The following is an 18,096-nucleotide window of genomic DNA, read 5'->3' on the forward strand; positions in this document are numbered from 1 at the left end:
TCTTTCCCTGCTTGTAGTACATTGTTACCCTGTCCTTAGTTTCAGGTCTCACTCGACCAGGTGAGCTGAGTGCTCGTCTCGATCTGCGAAAAAGAAATCTCTCCAAGTATCTTGGGTGCTGCTGCAATGTGATGTTATCGAAGACAACCGGGTTGATCGCACCCAGATTCGACTGGATCAATCCTTGTCAGCGCAGCGGTAATCGATGCCATTCGTGATCAGTTGAAGAGGGCGAAACAACCGAGTATGTAAGTGAGAACGGGCTTCATTATCTGTACAGTCACTGAGCACTATTATCGAATCCATCACTGCTGGACTTGTCAAGTATCATGGAACGAATATTGGAGAAGGAAGTGGAATCTGAACAAGCGAGACCTGATGTTGTTAGTAGTTAGCTAGAGATGGGCAGATGCCTCCTTTCAAGCGAGGTTGGACCGAGTGACTTGCTAGAACTATTGACTGTGCCACTCTCTCGCCTATGATGAAAACGAGCATAGCATGATTTCCGTCCCACCGCAAGACATGATCAACTCAGCCACACAGGATGTAAATGTACCACTCTGTACGGAGTAAGTATGTAACTTAACAGATACAGTAAGAGAGGTGGTGTAATTTCAATACGGAACAGCCTTACAGCCCTACGAAAAAAATACTTCAGTACAATACCGAAAATAAATACCAAAAATACAGATAGCTTTCCGAGACCAATGGCTTTTTTTGACATTCGTTATAAGATACCTAACTACGTCATGAGAAGAAACTGTTGCAGCCTATACTGAGTACGAGCAATACGGGAAGCGCGGATTCCGGTTGGTTCTACTCTGTAGTGAATAACTAACTAGTTAACTAGTTAACTAAGTTAGGTACAGAGTGGCAGAGAGTATTATTAATGAGTTGGCTCCTCCGGCTTGGATCCGATGGTACGGAACGGATAGACCGCTTGAATTCTTTCCGAACCGTTTCCCGAGGATCCACGGAGTATGAAAAGTATACGGAGTAGTGGACGACGTAAGTAAGTACCGTCCGTGTCTGCTCGAGATTCATGAGCCCCCCCTAGACCCTGAGTGTTCACACTTCACCCACAAGAAAAATAGGTGCTTATCCTACCTACAGCCCTACGAGAGCACGTAATCACAGCCTTCCGCGATCATCTCTTTTGTCGTTCCGAGTTCGATCTTGTCCTATCAGGTTGTGTGGATACTACGGAGTACTGAGGGCTGGACAATCCTATCAAACTGGCGGGCGACCTCTCAACAGCCGCCAGCGTATGAGTTGTAGGAGAGGTGAGGCTGTCCGGACCCAGATGGGTTGACTTGGCTGCATATATTTCTCCCATTCTCCTCCATTACCGGTCCTTACCATGTCTCTGTATTGCATTGTCTCCGGGCTCTAATATCTCTAGAAATTGTGCTGCCTGGTCTTGGTTACACTCCACCACCCCATTCCAGATCAAGATAATACTCAATCCCGGGCTCCGCACGCACTGCGTACTAGGTAGTAGTGGCTGAAGAGATGCCAAGAAAAAGGGCCAACAAGCACGAAGAAAATAAGGAAAGATTCGGGATGAAGGAGCTAAAAAAAAAAAAAGAGACCAAAAAATTGGAGAGGAAGAGGAAGGCGAGGAAGAAGCAAAAAGCAATTGTAAGCTAACTAACTAGTTAGTTACCCTGTACTAGCAAATGTTTCACCGCAAGATACAGCTGCTTGTACTTGGTAACTACTATTAGTTCTTTGCTATAATTCACAAAGCTTTCAGCTCCCTCACTTGACATAGTAACGAGTTAATGGCTGGTGCTCTATCAGCCCTGCTGGACGACGCCTCAACTTAGCAGGCACATGCACATGCACGAGGAGGAGGAACAAGCAGCATAATAATAGACTTGCTTGTTTGAAGCAGTAACAGTCTGTATGCTGACTGGCTGATATGTTTTAGGTCCTAGAATTCTCGAATAGCACTGGATATCCGATGCTGTATCTATCTCACCTTGCCAGGGGCATCGGGCAAAGACCCCTTGCATCTGACTTGCGTAAGTACTATTACTACAGAGGTGCTATTATTGTAATTAGTATTGCTCTACCTGCTAGTTATACTAAGGTAGTATGCTATTATATAACTACAGTTGGAAGGGATTTACTCATCACTGGACTTCAGTCATCTACCTACCATGGCATGGCCATAACCAGAATGCCATCTATAAACCCTGAGAGATTAAACAAAATTTCAAAGCTCAAGCTTATACAGGCCCCATATAGAAGTATTCATTGTGTTGATTCTCTTCCAGATTCCATGAGATACCATCTTCACCGATAAGAAGTCTATGCAGAGAAACATACTGTCATGTTCATGTTCATGTTCATAGTAGTAGTACTGTACTGCGTATTGTGGGAGGCAAGCTCGGAAAGAAGAAGGTAGTACAAGTACATTCTCAAGCCTTACTTCAGTTTCCCGCTCTTTTGCAAGGGTAATGTGATACAATGTGAGGGTTATGATGAGTTAATACCTACGGAGTAGGAGTACGCATAGGAAGGTAAAGTATAGCTTACTACTAGTACTATGTGCGAGTGAATAATGACTATGATGCAATGATCGGCGATCTTATATTTGTACCGAGTGCTATTACTGAACAGAGAGTACAACTATGATGATGACGATGATGAGATCAAGATTATATTAGTACCTAGTATACTTTACATACAAGATGTAAGGAAACCAAGTTGGTCGTGAAGTATGTGGTCATATTCGTAAGTCATACATACATGTGGCAGTACTGTTCGTCTGTACCTCGCAACGAGGGGAAACTATGACGACACCGGTCACAAATTCAAGTGTCCAACTGGAATGAACAGGCATAGAAGAGATGAAAAAAAAAAAAAAAAACCAAAGGCAAAAAGAGCAAGTAGAAATACAAATCGGAATGAAAGGTAGAAAAGAAACCACAAACCACAGCATGATGTAGCAAGTAGTCACAGCAGAAACCAGGCATGAGTTGGATCATGCACATTGACCAAAAAATAAAGTAAAAGTGTATAGGAGCAAGGTAAAAAAAAAAAAAAAAAAGAGAAACCATATGCTGAAGGATATGTGGCCAGTATGGCAGAGAGATAAAAAGCAAAAGGAATATCTAGTCAAAAGGTCATGACTCCTTCGTTGCATTGGCATGAGAACGTGGCGACCAGATTAAACCCATAAAGCTAGGTATAGGCGAGCAAGAAAAAAAGAAAGAGAAGAAAACAGAGACATGCACTGGCATAACTGTATAAAGATCAAAAGTCCTCCTTCTATGGAACATTTAAGAAGAGGACTGGAACCTCGCACCATGGAAAGAAAGGGAGAAACACATAACCACCCATTTCTATCACACAAAAAGGAGGCAGACAGGAAGTGTACGACTATCCCGAGGTTACAGGGACCGGACCAACGCCAGATTAACCAGCCCAGACAAATGATCCCTGCCGGATACAAATCCTGCCACTCAAGCAAGGGCTACGGCACCCTGCGTAGATTAAGACATTAGTAGCCTTCCTCGCCAGCCTGGCACAGTCGGATCTCGCGAACCCATTCGGATTTCAAGATCTGGGACGCGTTGATGCGACGAGAAGGATTTGGGTCGAGGATGGAATAGATGACGTTACGGCAACGAGCCTGGAAATAAGAATTAGCTAGAGGTCTTGATGGATGGCCAAGGTCGGTCAGTCCTTACCCGATGGAGAGTCTCAATAGGGGCGTAACCGTCCTCATGCTTACGGCCCTCCAAGTACCGTCGGTAGAAGTCATCCTCATCCTTGCGTGCGACTTTCCAGAGATGGCGCCCCGTCCTCATGGCCATGTAGATAACGCCGGTTGCCCAGATATCCACGGCCCTAGGATCAAACTCCTTTTCGGTATACTCCTCGGGCGCGATATAGGGGGCAGACCCACAAAGTCCTACAGTCATATGGGCTTCTTTCTCCCAAGCCATGCGGAAGCACTCGCCGTTTCCGAAATCTGTAATTTTAAGAGCACCGTGCGTTGTCAATAACAGATTTTCGGGCTTAAGATCACGATGAGCGACACCCATTTCGTGCATATATTCCACGCCACGCATAAGTTGCTTAAAGAGACAATCGGCTTCGGCAACCTCCAATTTTCCTGCAGCCAGCACAAGGGTGTAGAGATCACCGCCAGCACAATATTCCATAACCTCACAGTAATCGCCTTTGGCGTCCTGGAGAAGATCAAGAGTGTGAATGATATTAGGGTGACGAAGAGAGGATGAGATGCAAAACTCAGAAGTCAAACGCTTCTGGTATTTTTTGCTGGTTTCTTGAGGACGGCGGCGGAACTCCTTCACTGCGTAGAGCTGCTCCATCCGAGAGTCCTTGGGATCAACTTTGTGAGATATCCTCACGATGCCAAACGCGCCACGTCCGACGATCTCCTGACATTTCCCGTATTTATCAACTAGAGACGCGGTCGCGTTGGGCCCGCCTTTCTTGTCGGCAGCCAACTTGTCGCGTTCGTTTTTGAATTGGTCAATCCAGGTCGACATCAGGGACAACTGCTGATCGTCTGCGTGGTCGTCCTTTTTCCTGCCGCCACCGAGCATGTCGCGAAGGAGGTCGGTAAGCTTCTCTTGTCGTCTGGTGCTTTTTAGATGATGGTAGTGAGTGTTATCCGGGGAAATTTCGAAGCGCTTGTGTACAATCGATCCTTCTTTCTGGTCCTTGGCGCCAGTCGGCTTTGCCTTCTTCTCAGTCGAATCCTTTGTCGATGTCTGTCGCGACGGAGCTCTGGAGGGAGGCTTGGAGGTAGGTTTCAGGGGTTTGATGCTGCCATTGGAGGGCGATCTCATGCTGTCCGAGCTGCTATCTGAAAATTCGCGTTGTGATTCTGACTCCTTGGGGGTTGATCTCCCGGTATTTGAGAACATGCGAGATATGCGGTTTGCCATGGTTGTTTTAGCGGGCTTGTTCGTAACTGGATGAGGTGCGGCAAAGCTGTCCCCATTCACAGTGGACAATTTCATGCCCGCCAAAGCCTGTGTTACCTGTCGCTCTCCATGGTCACTAGAAATCTGAGATGTTGCAGTAGAGGAGAGTGCGGAAGGTGCTGGAGAAACAGATGGTGGAGTCATGTGCGGTAATTAGAAGTAGAAGAGCACGGTGGACAAAGGGTGAGAATTTGCCCCCGTGACAAGATAGGAGAAAGAAATGGAAGAAGAAAAAAATGAAGCCTACAGCACAAGGCTGAAAGGCCAGAAAGACCAGAGCTTGAAGTTTTGAGAGATGAAGGAGGAATGGAGGAAAGGGAGGGTGAAAGCGAAATTATAATTTAAAAAAAAAAAAAGTCGTGGTGGCTGCGCCGGTGGTGGCCGGTGGTGGCCTGAGGCAACATGCGTTTGTGACGGAAGTGACTTTTTTGGGGAGTGCACAAGCGCCAATGCAACTGTGAGCAGCTAAGGAAAAAGAAAAGAGAAGAAGAAGAAGAAGAAAAAAAAAAGAAAAAAAAAAGCCAAAAAAGAGGGACCGCAAAACTGAGCACGGAAATCTAAGATGGAGACGGTACTACTACAGTGGAGAATCAGAGTACCGGGTCTTGGGCGGATATAGTCTTTTTAGATGGGCAGTTGAATTAAATGAAGACTGAATTTTGTAACGGGAGGAAGTTGTGTAAGTAGTAGAAGTAGTAGTGAGCACCGGATGATTTGAAAAGCAATTTGGATGGAGGGATCAAGGATGATTTGCCTCCTGGGGCAAGGAGGTTGAAATAGTAGACGGTAGGGAGGTGGTGGTAGTGCGCAGCTGGGGGGTGTAGTGTATGTAAGTAAGTATAGATAGTAGTTGGTTGCAGGAATGTATGTAAGTAGTAGTACAATAGCAGTGTGGAATGGGTTTTGCAACACGATAAAATAATTTCTTATTGTGGGAAACCAAACGGTATCTCATTTACCTGGTTTCAACTTACAACTTACAACAAACAAAAGACTAACTACTCGTTACCGGGTTCAGAGGGGACCATTAAATTATTTCCCTTCGAGGGTCGTCGAATCGATGATGGGTTTCTGAGTCGGATGCTCTGGTATTATTCGTTACCGCCTCCCCGTCCGCAGGCCCCAGATTTCTGACCAGAAAGAGCCGGCCGGTCACGTATTGTATCTGTATGGTATCTTACCGTTGCAGCCACACCTCTGTAGGGATTTCTACGGCTACCGATCGAGAGAACCAGTTTCTTCTTTGACGAGTTACGCGGTTTCTTTTCCTATCAATAACTAATCACGATCACCGACTGACAAATCCTTTTTTTCCACCTTCTTCCTGACAGAGGTGGTGGTGTGATACCCTATTTCGAGGCTTTTCTCGATAGTTCATGCGAGTATTTCCGTATGTACACCATACCAGCCACGACTCCGCTCCAATTTCAACGTGGTCAACTAGGAGCTAGTTAAACTAATATGGGGGATGAACAATAATTCAATAATATCTTCGTTTCAATTTCCATTGCTGCCTCTCAGATTTCCAGTTCCTCAGCTCGGAATAGTCAGTTACTAGTTACTTGGTTAATTGTTAATCATACCAGCCAGTAAGGGAAAATATAAAGGTGGCGCGCGGTCAGTCTTCCCCCCCTTCTAGAAAGCTCCTGTAACGAAAGACTGTGAAATGATTGTTTCACCCTCAAATTATTACCTGACCACTGTTCCGAATACTGCGGAAGATCCTTGGATCCAGCGTTGGGTCTGCTCTCCTCCCGCGTTTACTTTGAGCTAGCAGATCCAGCGGAGTTGGGTGGTGTGTTGTCTCTTGCCGGAGTAAATTGTTTATTTCTCTGTCCCATCTCTGGCGAAAAAAAAAATTCCCGAAAAAAGCTAGTCGGGTGACGTTCTCCTCTTTTGCTCTTGATTCTCTTAGAAGGATTGGAGAAAGAGCAAGAGAGAGGGAACCCATTTGAACCAAAGAAGTGGTTAGTTATTACCTAGTTGAACTCACGACGACTTTAAATCAGATTGAGGCTGTGCAGTAATGATTGATCCAACCCTTGTCCCCGCACATCATCATCACCTACAGGAGCAGATGGCTTCAGTAGTGGCTTTGATTAAGGCCACTAGTACTCCGTATTGTCAGCTAACTCACTATTCAAGCTACAGACTGTGGCGGCAGGCCGAGAGAGCTTTTCACTTCCCGCCAAGTATCTCCTTCAAGACATCTGAGGGGTAGGTAGCCTTGAGAAGGATTGGGGTGAGAGTGGGCGATCCTTTTTTTTTTTTTTTTTTTTTTTTTTTTTTAAACAGAATACAAGAAATGAAGGGGGGTTTTTTTTTGGTTGGTGACCAAAGGGGATTGATTCTCTCTTCAACTTTTTTTGCGAGATTGACTCGTATTGATTAGAGCGGGTTCTGTTAAACTGGCCTACTCCTGTACGTTGACGGTTGACTGACTTCCTTCGGAGTAGTGCTCCTCTTTTCTTTGACTACTATAGGAGGGGGAACATTTTCAACTACATAACGGATATACTACCTAGGTACTTTGTATTTGCTAGATATCATGTACCTGGGGACCCCCTGTTCCATTGATGAGCCAGCAACGATACCTGGGGTTAATAGGGATCCCGTCATTATACCTCTTACGTCAAAAATAGCTTTTGGTCACTTGCTTTTGACCTCCTTGAATGACTGCACAGTCGATACTTTTATTTCTCACGTGCAGCTGTGATCAGATCATACCTAGATTTCTTTACAGATGGGGAAGCTGGTGGACAACGGGAAACTTTTGAGGCATGCACATGGCCTTATTGGGTTGGGGATCCGTGTGGGGTCAGCATGTGTCAGACCTCGAAGATAGTTAACTAGTGTTAACTAACTAGGCGAATGTACTCTGTAAGAAAGTTGTCCTTTTGGCTGACCGTGGACCGGATTGTTTCTCAGCAGACGGTCCCAAGCATCTCAAGTTCCTAGCCGAAAAAAAGCAATTCTATGATGCAAGGCGAGTGTGTTTTCCAGCCAGATTCACCAGTGATAGATGCTTTTCCATTTTTACAGGTGAATGTGTCTTGTGTGCATCTCTTTTTCCTAAATTACCTACCACTGGTCTTGCGACGATTTCTGTCGGCTCCATTTTACCAAATGAGGTGGATATCCAATACCTCGGCCACTGGCGTACGTATCCGGGGTCTGGGCAAATGAACAGGAGAGGATGCCTTGAAACCAGGCGTAGTAGCTACAGAACCGATTCTTCCTCTGTATATTCGATATCGCTGTTGTTCACACTATGCTACTTGCTCCATAATCAGTATTGGGAAAGCCGTTTGGCGTCAACAGCTGTTCTGCGCTTGACGTACGGAGTACAGAACATCGACATCGCCAGGCATGGAACCATTCAGATTGAGACGAGGGATTTTTTGGGCCAATAATTCTCGAAGGAAAAAAGGGGAGAGATCAAAGAGGAAAGGCAAAAAAACGGTCCTGTCGAAGGGGGTACGGAGTATTAGTATTACTTACCACGATGCGAGGAGTGGGTCTTGTACAGGCTGTTCAGTGTTCATCGCGGTTCGGGTGTCCTAGGACGTCCACTTCAATCACTCCAGTTGTACAAGAGGTGGAAGAAGGTACAGACAGGGGTATTCGGGATGCTTTTCTGTTGTTGGTTCATCTTTTCTCTTCCTCAGCCTCTGAAAGAAATCCTTCGTTCTTCAGGGAACGGCTATTGGGAGTATATAAGGATTCGCGCTTACTTTCACTTCCTGTGGCCAGCTCTCCCAGAAAAGACGTTGGAATCCGATGAGCACCCAGCATACAGTTTCTATTACTTGCCGGTACGACGGATATTGCAATCTGGTCTGAGCCCTGGCGGGCTTGCCTTGCCCTTGGGTTTTCCTTGAGCTTTCGGGGATCCGCACCCTGGTTCTCGCTGCATATGCATACTCGGTAGCGTCATAAAAAGCCAATTGTCGGCTTGCTATCACGAACAAACGAAAAGGTAATCTCTGCCTTGCTTCTATCTAACCATAGGCCGGAGCAAGGTACCGAACATCAAGGAGGACTCAGTGGTAACGTTTCCCCAGCTTTTATTCTGGTCTGTTTTGGGGGGAATCGGAACAAGTTAAGTGCCTGTTGACGAGCAATCAGGTACATTTGGTTCAGGACTCGTTCAAAGCCACCAATAAATAGAGTTAGACCGTCGTTCCGAAACGATCGGCTGAACCTCAATTTACTCCGGATGAAAATGGTTAATGGCTGGTTAGTGGTTCTATTTTACGGAGTAAGTTCTAATACCCAACACAGTAACAGGGGAAAGTATAAAAGTAAAGGCACTTAGCAACTATCGCTAAGGACCAGGTAGCTAGTCTCTTAAATAGCTAACGAGCGTGTATTATTGCGGACCGCGTACCAAGAAAGGCTGGCCGACCCCAGCCCCAAACTTCCATCTATGGTTTTCTATACGGGGTGCGTGTCCACCACCACTTTACTCTGTACCGGTACCTATCTAAAACCACAATTGTATGGGATGATCTCTTAGCCCTTTCAAAGAGAAAAAAAAAAAAAAAAATAAACATGCCACATAATGTGTACACAAACCAGCTTAACTCAAAAGCTGGTGATATATTTGTTACAATTTCTCGATCATGAAGTAGCCTCAGATTCAAGACGAGTTGCCACCTGGTAATCATTCTAGTCAATTGGTCTGTCACCACCAACTCCCAACGGTTAACCTACCTACTACATCTTTAGTCTACCTATACAGACAAAAGGGTATCCGGAGAATCATTCTTATGATAAAAGCAAAGCAGAAGAACTTGCAGTCACAGTGGATTGATTGGCTCAGCGTAGAAGAATAAACCGCGCATCCAGCCACGGATGAAGCCCGGCATGTGGGATGGATGGGATGGATCCATCCATCCGGTCTTTCAACCTCCTTCCAAGATGAGGGGACGGACGGAAGTACAAGCCTCAGGTCGTCGTAGTGGTTCCTTGTTCTTGGATTTGTCCTTACCGACTTTGTAGGTTAGATTAAAGGGGGGGAGGGTTAATTATTAGTGCCTACTAATTTCCTTCATATGGAGTACCTAGGTAGGTAACTCCATTAGGTACAGAGTGTACGTACAGAATTACTTACTTACATACTGTATATACATACATACATACATACATACGTACGTACACTTACAAGTGTACTCACTACCCAGTACAAGGATGAGATGAGGAGGGACCAGGCAGTGCCCACTGCTCAAATCTGCGCCGCCTGGGTCCGGAGTGCGAAGTAGTAAGGAGTGGAGGTGAGAGAATACCAAGAGAACAACAAGAACCCTCCGAGAACCTTGGACAAATCAACACCCACCGACACGGCGACACTAGTTCAAGCTTCGTTTCTGTTTCTCGGCCAAAACACCATTCTTGGTTGAGACTAAGAGTGAATTCAAGATTTTTTTTTTCTCTCTCTGGCTTGGTTTCTGTTTGATTGTAATTGATTTCTATGATTGTTTACCAGATTAGGGCTCAATGGAAGAAAGACGAAGCTGCTTGTTTGAAAAATCTAACCCTGGGAAAAGTGGGACTTGACTTGTACCAGCACGAGCTCTCTATCCACTTTCTCATCTTTTTTTCTTTTTTTTTTTTTTTTTTTTCTACTTCTTCTTTGTTCTTCTGTCGATTAAGCTACACACAAAAACCCAACTTGTGTACTGTGTATCATACATAGTCTGCAGAGTAATGGGTAGTAGCGGTGGAAATAATAGCCAAATAATGAAATGAAATGAAATTCTGATCTATCAGATGTATATATGTGTGGTACATATAAATATAGTTACCTAGGTAGTTAGCTGTGTGATTACCTATGCTATTCCATACCTAGTTTACAGAGTACAGAGTACAGACCAAGTGAATAAATTGACCATGTATAGTACATACATATATACCTACATACCTATCGAGTAGGTGAGATGATAATGTTTCCAAGTCAAGTTCTTAATCTTGGGAGAACCAAACCAAACTATAGCTTTAGCAGCCAGTCAGTCTATAACTTTCTCTCACCAGTGAATTGTCTACTCCGTACCCTACGCAGGTATTAAACATGCAGATTCCTAGCCTCTGGCCACTTGCGGCTTTCTTGGCTTTTCTTCAGCTTGTGCTGGGTTGCGGGCAATCGGGGTTCTCCGATACGGAGTACTCGATTTGAGGTAAATATACCACAGAAGAAGAAGAAGAAGAAGTCCCTGAATTTAGAATACTCCGTATACAAGTCCGGGAAGCTCTCCATACAAATAGATAGACTCCTAGGTATTCCGATTGGAACCTATCTAGTAAGAGATCTTCTATGTAGGTATGTTCGCAGGAAAAGATCTACTACTGACGACTCCGTACATACTATACTGTACATAAAATAGTCCGAGGAAATAAAGAAAGGAAAGAAGGAAAAAAAAAAAAAAAGTAAATATAGCTCTTCCAGCTCCACTCCTGCACATCTATCTATCTTCCTTGCGCATAATAAGTTGCCTTCTTATACATACAGAGGTCTCTTCAGTGCATGGTAAGATGTAAGTACATACAAAACATACATATCTGCAAATTACAAAGTGCAATTGCCACAGTTAATGGATCCCTTCAATTCAATTCAACCCATTCCACCAAGGCGCTGACTGGACCTCGAGTTTACTACTTCCTGTTCTACTTTATAGCTCGAGTGAAATCTAATCCAGGATGATCTTCTCTCGTCTGTATGTACGGCAATTGTCGCTTTGGAAACTTATTCCGCCTGAAGGGGTTTAAGCTTAAATACGAGTATTGAAATACTGTAGAGATATATACCTCAAGTCTAGATCATGCCCGAATGTTTCATCTTCCAGTTCTGGATTGGCACATACATACCTAGTGGATAGACCCCTGCCGGTTTCACGGAGAGGAGTCTCGCCTTTTTTTTTTTTTTTTTTTTAGAGAAACAATCCCTGGATCCTAGGTACTTCTAACTCTTCACAAGAATGGCATGCTGAAGCTTGGGTATGGGTCCTACATCATTTTTTAATCACTCTTGCATTCCTTCATAGATAAGTAAGTCTAGTAGCCAGAGAAAAATGCGATGAAGAAGATGGTTACCAGCCCTGCACCCGGTGGTTTTTATACAATGATTCATGTGTTAAGGAAACATGCCTTGCAATGAGAATCCTTTCGATGATCCTATTCAGCCTTCATCGTTTAACGCGGAACGAGCAGCTACGTAAGCCTGCCGGTTGATTATCTACCCAGTAACCAAGTCCCTAAGGATGTATCGTAAACCGTGTGGAATTGAAGGGAAAAAACTGAAGAGTTATATATTTTATTCTAAATATTAATATAATTCATAATATGGTATGTACAATCGTTAAACCGAGAAGTAGGTATTCGGAGAGAGGTGAATAGCTTGGGTGAGAGCTACACAGGTGTAGAAAGTAGCCATGGAGTCATGAGTTCCACGAATCGATTGGAGGCTCGCTTCAAGCTGAAGCTTAATGGCGTGTTGCTTGGACCGTGCGCATATATATATATAACGTAGAGACAATATCCGATTAGAACATCGACTTATTGAGTACTGTGTTGGGAAATTCGCAGTCGTCGAACGGATATAGCTGCGGCGTGGTCTTGCGCAATTCAAGAGCCTGGCCTTTGCCAGGTATTTGTTTGCGGTGCTGGTCTGGTCGTAGGGTAAATCCTAGATCAGAGCGTGCAGCGATTGGAACCGATTGTATCCAGGGGTTGGTGTGATATTAAGAAAGGACGCGAGTCTACTGAGGTGTGAGAAAATATCAACACATAATAATGAAGAACCATACCACAAACTGCTCCAGCGACTCCTCAAAAAGCTCGTTGTTAACCCCAATCCCACCGGGATGCTCTACAGGAGACAACGGGTTTTTTACAACTGACGTGAAGTTGAGTTAGAACGGTGTATGAAATGCCTCTCACTGCCCACGACTCCTTACCATATTCGACGTAAAGATTGATGTAGATCTGCTGCAGCGCAACCTGCATACTCGGGCTCTTGAGATCCGTAAGCATAACAAATTTGATGTTTGTTGGCGTTTCGTAATAGTGAAGCTTATATTGGCTGGTGCGGTATGTAACGAAGCTATAGGGGCCGTTTGTCAATGACGAGCTCTTCTCGCAAGGTAAGGATCCGAGTCCTCACTTGTCATCCTCCCCCCCCAGTTTTCGAACCATATTCCGGAGAGAAAATACCGTGCCGAAAATCAACTTCGCGTCATCATCTGCAGCTCGTGCGGATTGACCGGGGATACTTGAAAGTCCATTGGTGACCGTAGGGGTCTCGGAGTTCGGCCGTGACGATTTGCCTACGATGGAGGTAGGACGTGGGAGCCAGCGGCGTTTGTATATACATGTAGCTAACAATGAGAACAACAACTATCAGTAAACTCATCCGGTGAGCTGGATGCTGGAGCGTTGGGCTATACCATGACGATCAAAAATGTAGAAGGAGTAAACCACCATTGCGGCAATGGATCGGGAGCCACGTGGACTAGATTTGGACAATATAATCTCTTGTTGATGATAGATTGAAGGGGAAGAAATTGAGCGGAGCCTCTCTCAAGACACTGGTGGTTACTTTGGAATCGAAAGCTGCGTTGGTTGCCAGTAGCACAAGAATGAGTCGAAGGAAGTACGACGTAAGTGTTTGTCTTAGTCGCTGTTTCAGAGAGCTGGGCTGGGCTCGAACACTGTGGGGGCGGTGAACAAAGCACTGTTTATGTATATTAGTGATTCCGGAGGAATTTAGTATTTATTCACAGCATTAATCAAATTTTTTAAGAGTTGTAGTACAGAGAGAAGGAAATAAGAGGAGAGAGAAAGAGAGCAAGAAAGAAAGAAGTTTCTGCCACTTAGTTGAAAGAAGAGCTGAGCTGGTGGTGGGAATAAAACAGTGTCTGGTGAAGCCATTGTTGTATGTATCTGCGCAAGGCATCAAATCCAGGCAGGGTATTTTTGGCTCCGACGGTTTTCCCTTTTATTCTCCCCCTCTTTGACCGTACACCTCGACAACGCTGTTGAGTATACCCAGATCATTTCCATAGCTACATCCCACATTATTCTCATCAGATATTGCTCGCAATCTTCTGTATTCCTAGCCTGAAGGAGTTTTTCTGCGGCTTTATTACTTTGCACGCTGTGCCCCTCCATCTTTCCCCCACATTATTTGGCCTAGGCAACCAGGTTTCACAGACACTTCGCTAAGGACCTCAACTTCATTCCTATATCCGCAGGATTTCATTTCGCATCTTCGGGCTTCTGCAATCCGTTGTGTGATTATTCAATGGCCAACGAGAATGCTAGCTCTTCCCAGCAGGATGCTAGTCAAGGACCGGGAACCCGTCCAGATCCTCAGCTTGTCCATCCAACTCCGGCTCGATATGCGTAAGTTCTTCTTTTCGTTTATTTACTTCCCGTTATCCCCGAAGGCAGATACATGGCTATTTTCGTCTCAGTTCGGGGCTTCCTGGAGGTGGTTCGATAGTTGGAAGCTTATAACATGCTAAACCAACATCCTGCATTTAAGCTCTACGCCTTCTTTTGAAAGCCCGCAAAGACACCACCGTCGAAACCCTATATTCAGACGTCCAGTAAAGGTAAATGCTGTCTTTCAAGCGTCCTTTCTCCTTCTTTCGGGCTTGAATCATCCGTATTCACAAATAGTCCTAGGAAACGCTTAATGCTCGATCTGAGTATACGACCAGCCAGGATGATGGCACCGCTGAACACAGAATTAACCAGTACATAATCAAGCAAGAGATTGGCAGAGGATCTTTTGGGGCTGTGCATATTGCAGTTGATCAATTTGGAAACGAATATGTTTGATCTACCACATGATATTGGTTTGCATATCTACCATGCTAACTTAAACTTCAGGCTGTTAAGGAATTCTCCAAGTCACGTCTAAGAAAACGTGCCCAGTCACACCTTCTCAGGCGACCGAGGGGCCCCAAACGTCCCTTAGATGGCTTCAACTCCCCCCTCCATCGGCGTGGAATAGGAATCCCCGAGGATCACAAGGAGAATGCGCTCTACCTGATCAAAGAGGAGATCGCTATCATGAAGAAGCTTCACCATAACAACCTCGTGTCGCTAATAGAGGTGCTAGACGACCCCTCTGAAGATTCTTTGTATATGGTAATGGAAATGTGCAAAAAGGGCGTGATTATGAAGGTCGGACTAGAGGAAACCGCCGATCCTTACGATGACGAGCTTTGTCGTTGTTGGTTCCGCGACCTCATTCTAGGCATTGAGTATCTACATGCTCAGGGAATCGTCCATCGAGATATAAAGCCGGATAACTGCCTGCTAACAAGTGACGATGTCCTCAAAGTTGTCGACTTCGGAGTATCAGAGATGTTCGAAAAAGATTCAGATATGTTCACGGCAAAATCTGCTGGTTCACCAGCCTTCCTACCACCAGAACTATGTGTCGTCAAGCACGGCGATGTCTCAGGAAAGGCAGCAGATATATGGTCCATGGGCGTGACACTGTACTGTCTTCGATATGGCAAGCTTCCGTTCGAAAAGCAAAGTATATTCGAACTATATGAAGCCATTAAGAATGATCCGGTTGTGTGCACAGGAGAAATAGACGAAAGCTTTAAGGATTTGATTTTCCGGATCCTAGAAAAGGACCCAACACAAAGGATACAAATGGACGAGCTGCGTGTAAGTGAAAGGGTATTCTTCTTGATTTTTACTATCACTAAAAAAAAAAAAAAAACGACAGGAGCATCCTTGGGTAACAAAGAATGGTATGGACCCTCTCTTATCGAAGGATGAAAATACCGCCGAGATAGTCGGGTTGCCCACCGAAGAAGAAATGAATTCTGCCATTACAAAGAATCTTGGACATGTCTTAGCCGTGGTAAGTGTTTCATGATCGTATCTACTATAGTGGAAGTCTGACGTGACTTGTAGATGAAAGCCGTTAAGAACTTCAAAAGGCTTATTGATCCATCAAGAGCAGACCCCCGCATGCAAAGTATCCTTGGTCAAGAATATGAAAGTCATTTTGTTGAGCCCCCTATGGAGATGGATCCTGAGGAAAGCGTTTCCACTGGCTTGCTAAATTCCGCCAAAAGCCAAAGCCTGAATACGTATAATCGAATGGCATGGGAGCGGGACAGGGTTATTAAAGGATATCACCAGCAACGGCACGACTTTAGCCCTAGCGCGCTGCCAGAGAATGACGAAGTGAGGGCACATATCAGGCCAGATTCTGTCCCGATAGGTAGCAGGAATCCACAGAGAAAAGACTCGGGCTCCATCCAGAGCGTCAAAATTGGAGGCGGGTCTTTTGATGAGCTACCGCAGATGACTGTGACTCCCCAGTCACAATCCCCTCAAATCCCACTCTCAAGAGCTAGCTCAGCTACTACTAAGCGCAGTATGGAGGGGACTCGAGGGCATGCGCGAGATCCCCTGGAAGACGAATTCCCCTTTCTATTCATCGGGCCTTCGACATTTACCGGCTCAACGCCTCCCGATGGCAGCAGCGCTGCAGGAGAATCTACTCTCGCCGAGTTAAACAACCCAATATCCGCTGAGCCATTAGGGATGGATTCAACAGACGACCCCGGATATCCCATTGTAAGCGAATCACCAGGTGCCGCAGAATTCGACATATATGAGACAGCATACCGAAAGGAAATTGAACGGATTCGAGCTCGAACCCTTCCCCAACCAGGTGACCAACCTAAAGTATACCTTACCCGTCGTGTTGAGGATAAGAACGACGTATTGAAACTGGTTGGAGAGACCACAGGCGTGGCGGTCACAGGACTTGGCAGAAGAGTCCCAGTGTCCTCCAGCTTCAGTTTTGGCTCTGCACTCAGCAGAATCCGTGCCCAGATAGAGCAAGAGAAGCAGAGACAGGCCCAATCATAACAACCGACGGAGGAATCTACGCAGGAGCAAACAGCCGTATCGGCAACGGGGCCTATCAGTACCGAAGCTCTGGGAGCCCAACCATCAAACTACGCAGTTAACTTGGGCATATCAAAGGCAACAAAGACATTCAATTTGAGCCCGCCCAGTGACCGCTAAATACCAAATCACCAAGAGCTGAACGGAAAACCGAAACCCAAAAAAATATACAAGGGACATATTTCTCTTATCCTCTTAACGCATGATTGACAGGCTAGTTGATTCACCTTGGATTTTTTTTTTCCCCCCCCATATCTATCTTGTGTATAGGGTGGTTGAAGTTGACATTCGAGCATTAGTTAGAAGTACATAATCATATCATCATATCTCATCCCTGACATAGGTATTAGTTAGAGCATATATCCAGACCTCCAGCGTATTCCATACTTGTTTATATATCAGGTACATATGCACATATATACATGTACTATTATATATATATTTATGTATATACAAGACATGACATACATACATACATACATACATACATAAAATGATACCATCCATATATATACCTAAAGAAAAACATATCTCCCATTTCCCAATTGATCAGTTAAGTATACCTACCCAGGTATGTATCCCTAGGGTTAACTACAAAGTCTACTACTACTGTGTTTATCTAGTTCGTTACCTTTCGTCGGGAGAAAAAAAAAAAAAAAAAAAAGGTTATAATTTTAGAGCTCACCCAATAAGGTTTTGTTAACAATACACAAACTTTGAAAGCTAATTAATGTATATCATATCATAACTAACTAGTTAACTACCTAGGTAGTTAGTCATTGGTTTTATAGTTAACTAGTTAACTACGTACTACGTACTCTGTAGACTACCTAACTAACTATCTCTTGCATGAATCAGATCTCACATCCCTTTACCCTAAATCATCATACTAATCTCCTCAGGTCCTCGAACCTCATCTCCATATAGAGTACATGCAGTATTGTATTATATTATTATATATTATATATTGTACTATTAACCACTGGTTATTAGTTAGGTAGGTTAGCTATTGGCATGCGGGTACAAAGAGCATGCTACTGTCATTGTTAGGGTTTCTAAACCAAGTTTGTTTTAAGATAGCAAAGTGGATTTTCGAATGATATTCACGAATAAAGTATAGGCTGTACATTGCCACAATTGTAGCTATCATATCACTAACTAGTAATTGTACATGGTCATT

General features: G+C 44.6%; 4 protein-coding genes across 4 annotated transcripts; 1 reads left to right on the top strand and 3 right to left on the bottom strand.

Moving 5' to 3' along the window:
* Positions 1–3,511: 3,511 nt before the first annotated feature.
* On the bottom strand, positions 3,512–5,114 carry P175DRAFT_0445404 (serine/threonine protein kinase SAT4; the record flags this gene model as incomplete). The annotated part of the gene is made up of 2 exons (XM_040894283.1): positions 3,512–3,643; positions 3,702–5,114. 2 exons carry the CDS (start codon positions 5,112–5,114, stop codon positions 3,512–3,514), a joined length of 1,545 nt encoding a protein of 514 aa, XP_040749139.1.
* A 3,015-nt stretch (positions 5,115–8,129) lies between these two features.
* On the bottom strand, positions 8,130–8,814 carry P175DRAFT_0504496 (uncharacterized protein). The gene is made up of 3 exons (XM_040897891.1): positions 8,705–8,814; positions 8,472–8,602; positions 8,130–8,244 (listed from the first exon to the last, which is right to left on the bottom strand). The coding sequence occupies exons 1-2, from the start codon at positions 8,763–8,765 to the stop codon at positions 8,505–8,507; spliced, it is 159 nt and encodes a 52-aa protein (XP_040749140.1). The 5' UTR covers positions 8,766–8,814; the 3' UTR covers positions 8,130–8,244; positions 8,472–8,504.
* Positions 8,815–12,274: 3,460 nt separating this feature from the next.
* Positions 12,275–13,614, bottom strand: P175DRAFT_0465849 (TRAPP subunit BET5). Its single transcript, XM_040894886.1, has 5 exons — positions 13,412–13,614; positions 13,129–13,342; positions 12,923–13,068; positions 12,773–12,861; positions 12,275–12,724 (listed from the first exon to the last, which is right to left on the bottom strand). The coding sequence occupies exons 1-5, from the start codon at positions 13,446–13,448 to the stop codon at positions 12,707–12,709; spliced, it is 504 nt and encodes a 167-aa protein (XP_040749141.1). The 5' UTR covers positions 13,449–13,614; the 3' UTR covers positions 12,275–12,706.
* Positions 13,615–14,268: 654 nt separating this feature from the next.
* On the top strand, positions 14,269–16,877 carry P175DRAFT_0445034 (putative calcium/calmodulin dependent protein kinase; the record flags this gene model as incomplete). The annotated part of the gene is made up of 6 exons (XM_040894260.1): positions 14,269–14,369; positions 14,512–14,581; positions 14,655–14,804; positions 14,862–15,656; positions 15,718–15,855; positions 15,909–16,877. The coding sequence occupies 6 exons, from the start codon at positions 14,269–14,271 to the stop codon at positions 16,875–16,877; spliced, it is 2,223 nt and encodes a 740-aa protein (XP_040749142.1).
* Between the last annotated feature and the right edge of the window lie 1,219 nt (positions 16,878–18,096).

Source organism: Aspergillus ochraceoroseus, assembly GCF_002846915.1.
Source record: "Aspergillus ochraceoroseus IBT 24754 chromosome Unknown P175scaffold_9, whole genome shotgun sequence".
Classification (NCBI taxonomy): domain Eukaryota; kingdom Fungi; phylum Ascomycota; class Eurotiomycetes; order Eurotiales; family Aspergillaceae; genus Aspergillus; species Aspergillus ochraceoroseus.

Bases quoted from the DNA above. Each gene is read 5' to 3' on its own strand.
- P175DRAFT_0504496 (XM_040897891.1), bottom strand. From the start codon at position 8,765: ATGCTGGGTGCTCATCGGATTCCAACGTCTTTTCTGGGAGAGCTGGCC. The intron at 8,603-8,704 runs GTAAGCGCGAAT...ACAACAGAAAAG, and splicing joins GCTGGCCACAGGAAGTGAAA to CATCCCGAATACCCCTGTCT.
- P175DRAFT_0465849 (XM_040894886.1), bottom strand. From the start codon at position 13,448: ATGGTGGTTTACTCCTTCTACATTTTTGATCGTCATG. The intron at 13,343-13,411 runs GTATAGCCCAAC...TCTCATTGTTAG, and splicing joins CTACATTTTTGATCGTCATG to CTACATGTATATACAAACGC. The intron at 12,862-12,922 runs GTAAGGAGTCGT...ACTTCACGTCAG, and splicing joins CAATCTTTACGTCGAATATG to TTGTAAAAAACCCGTTGTCT.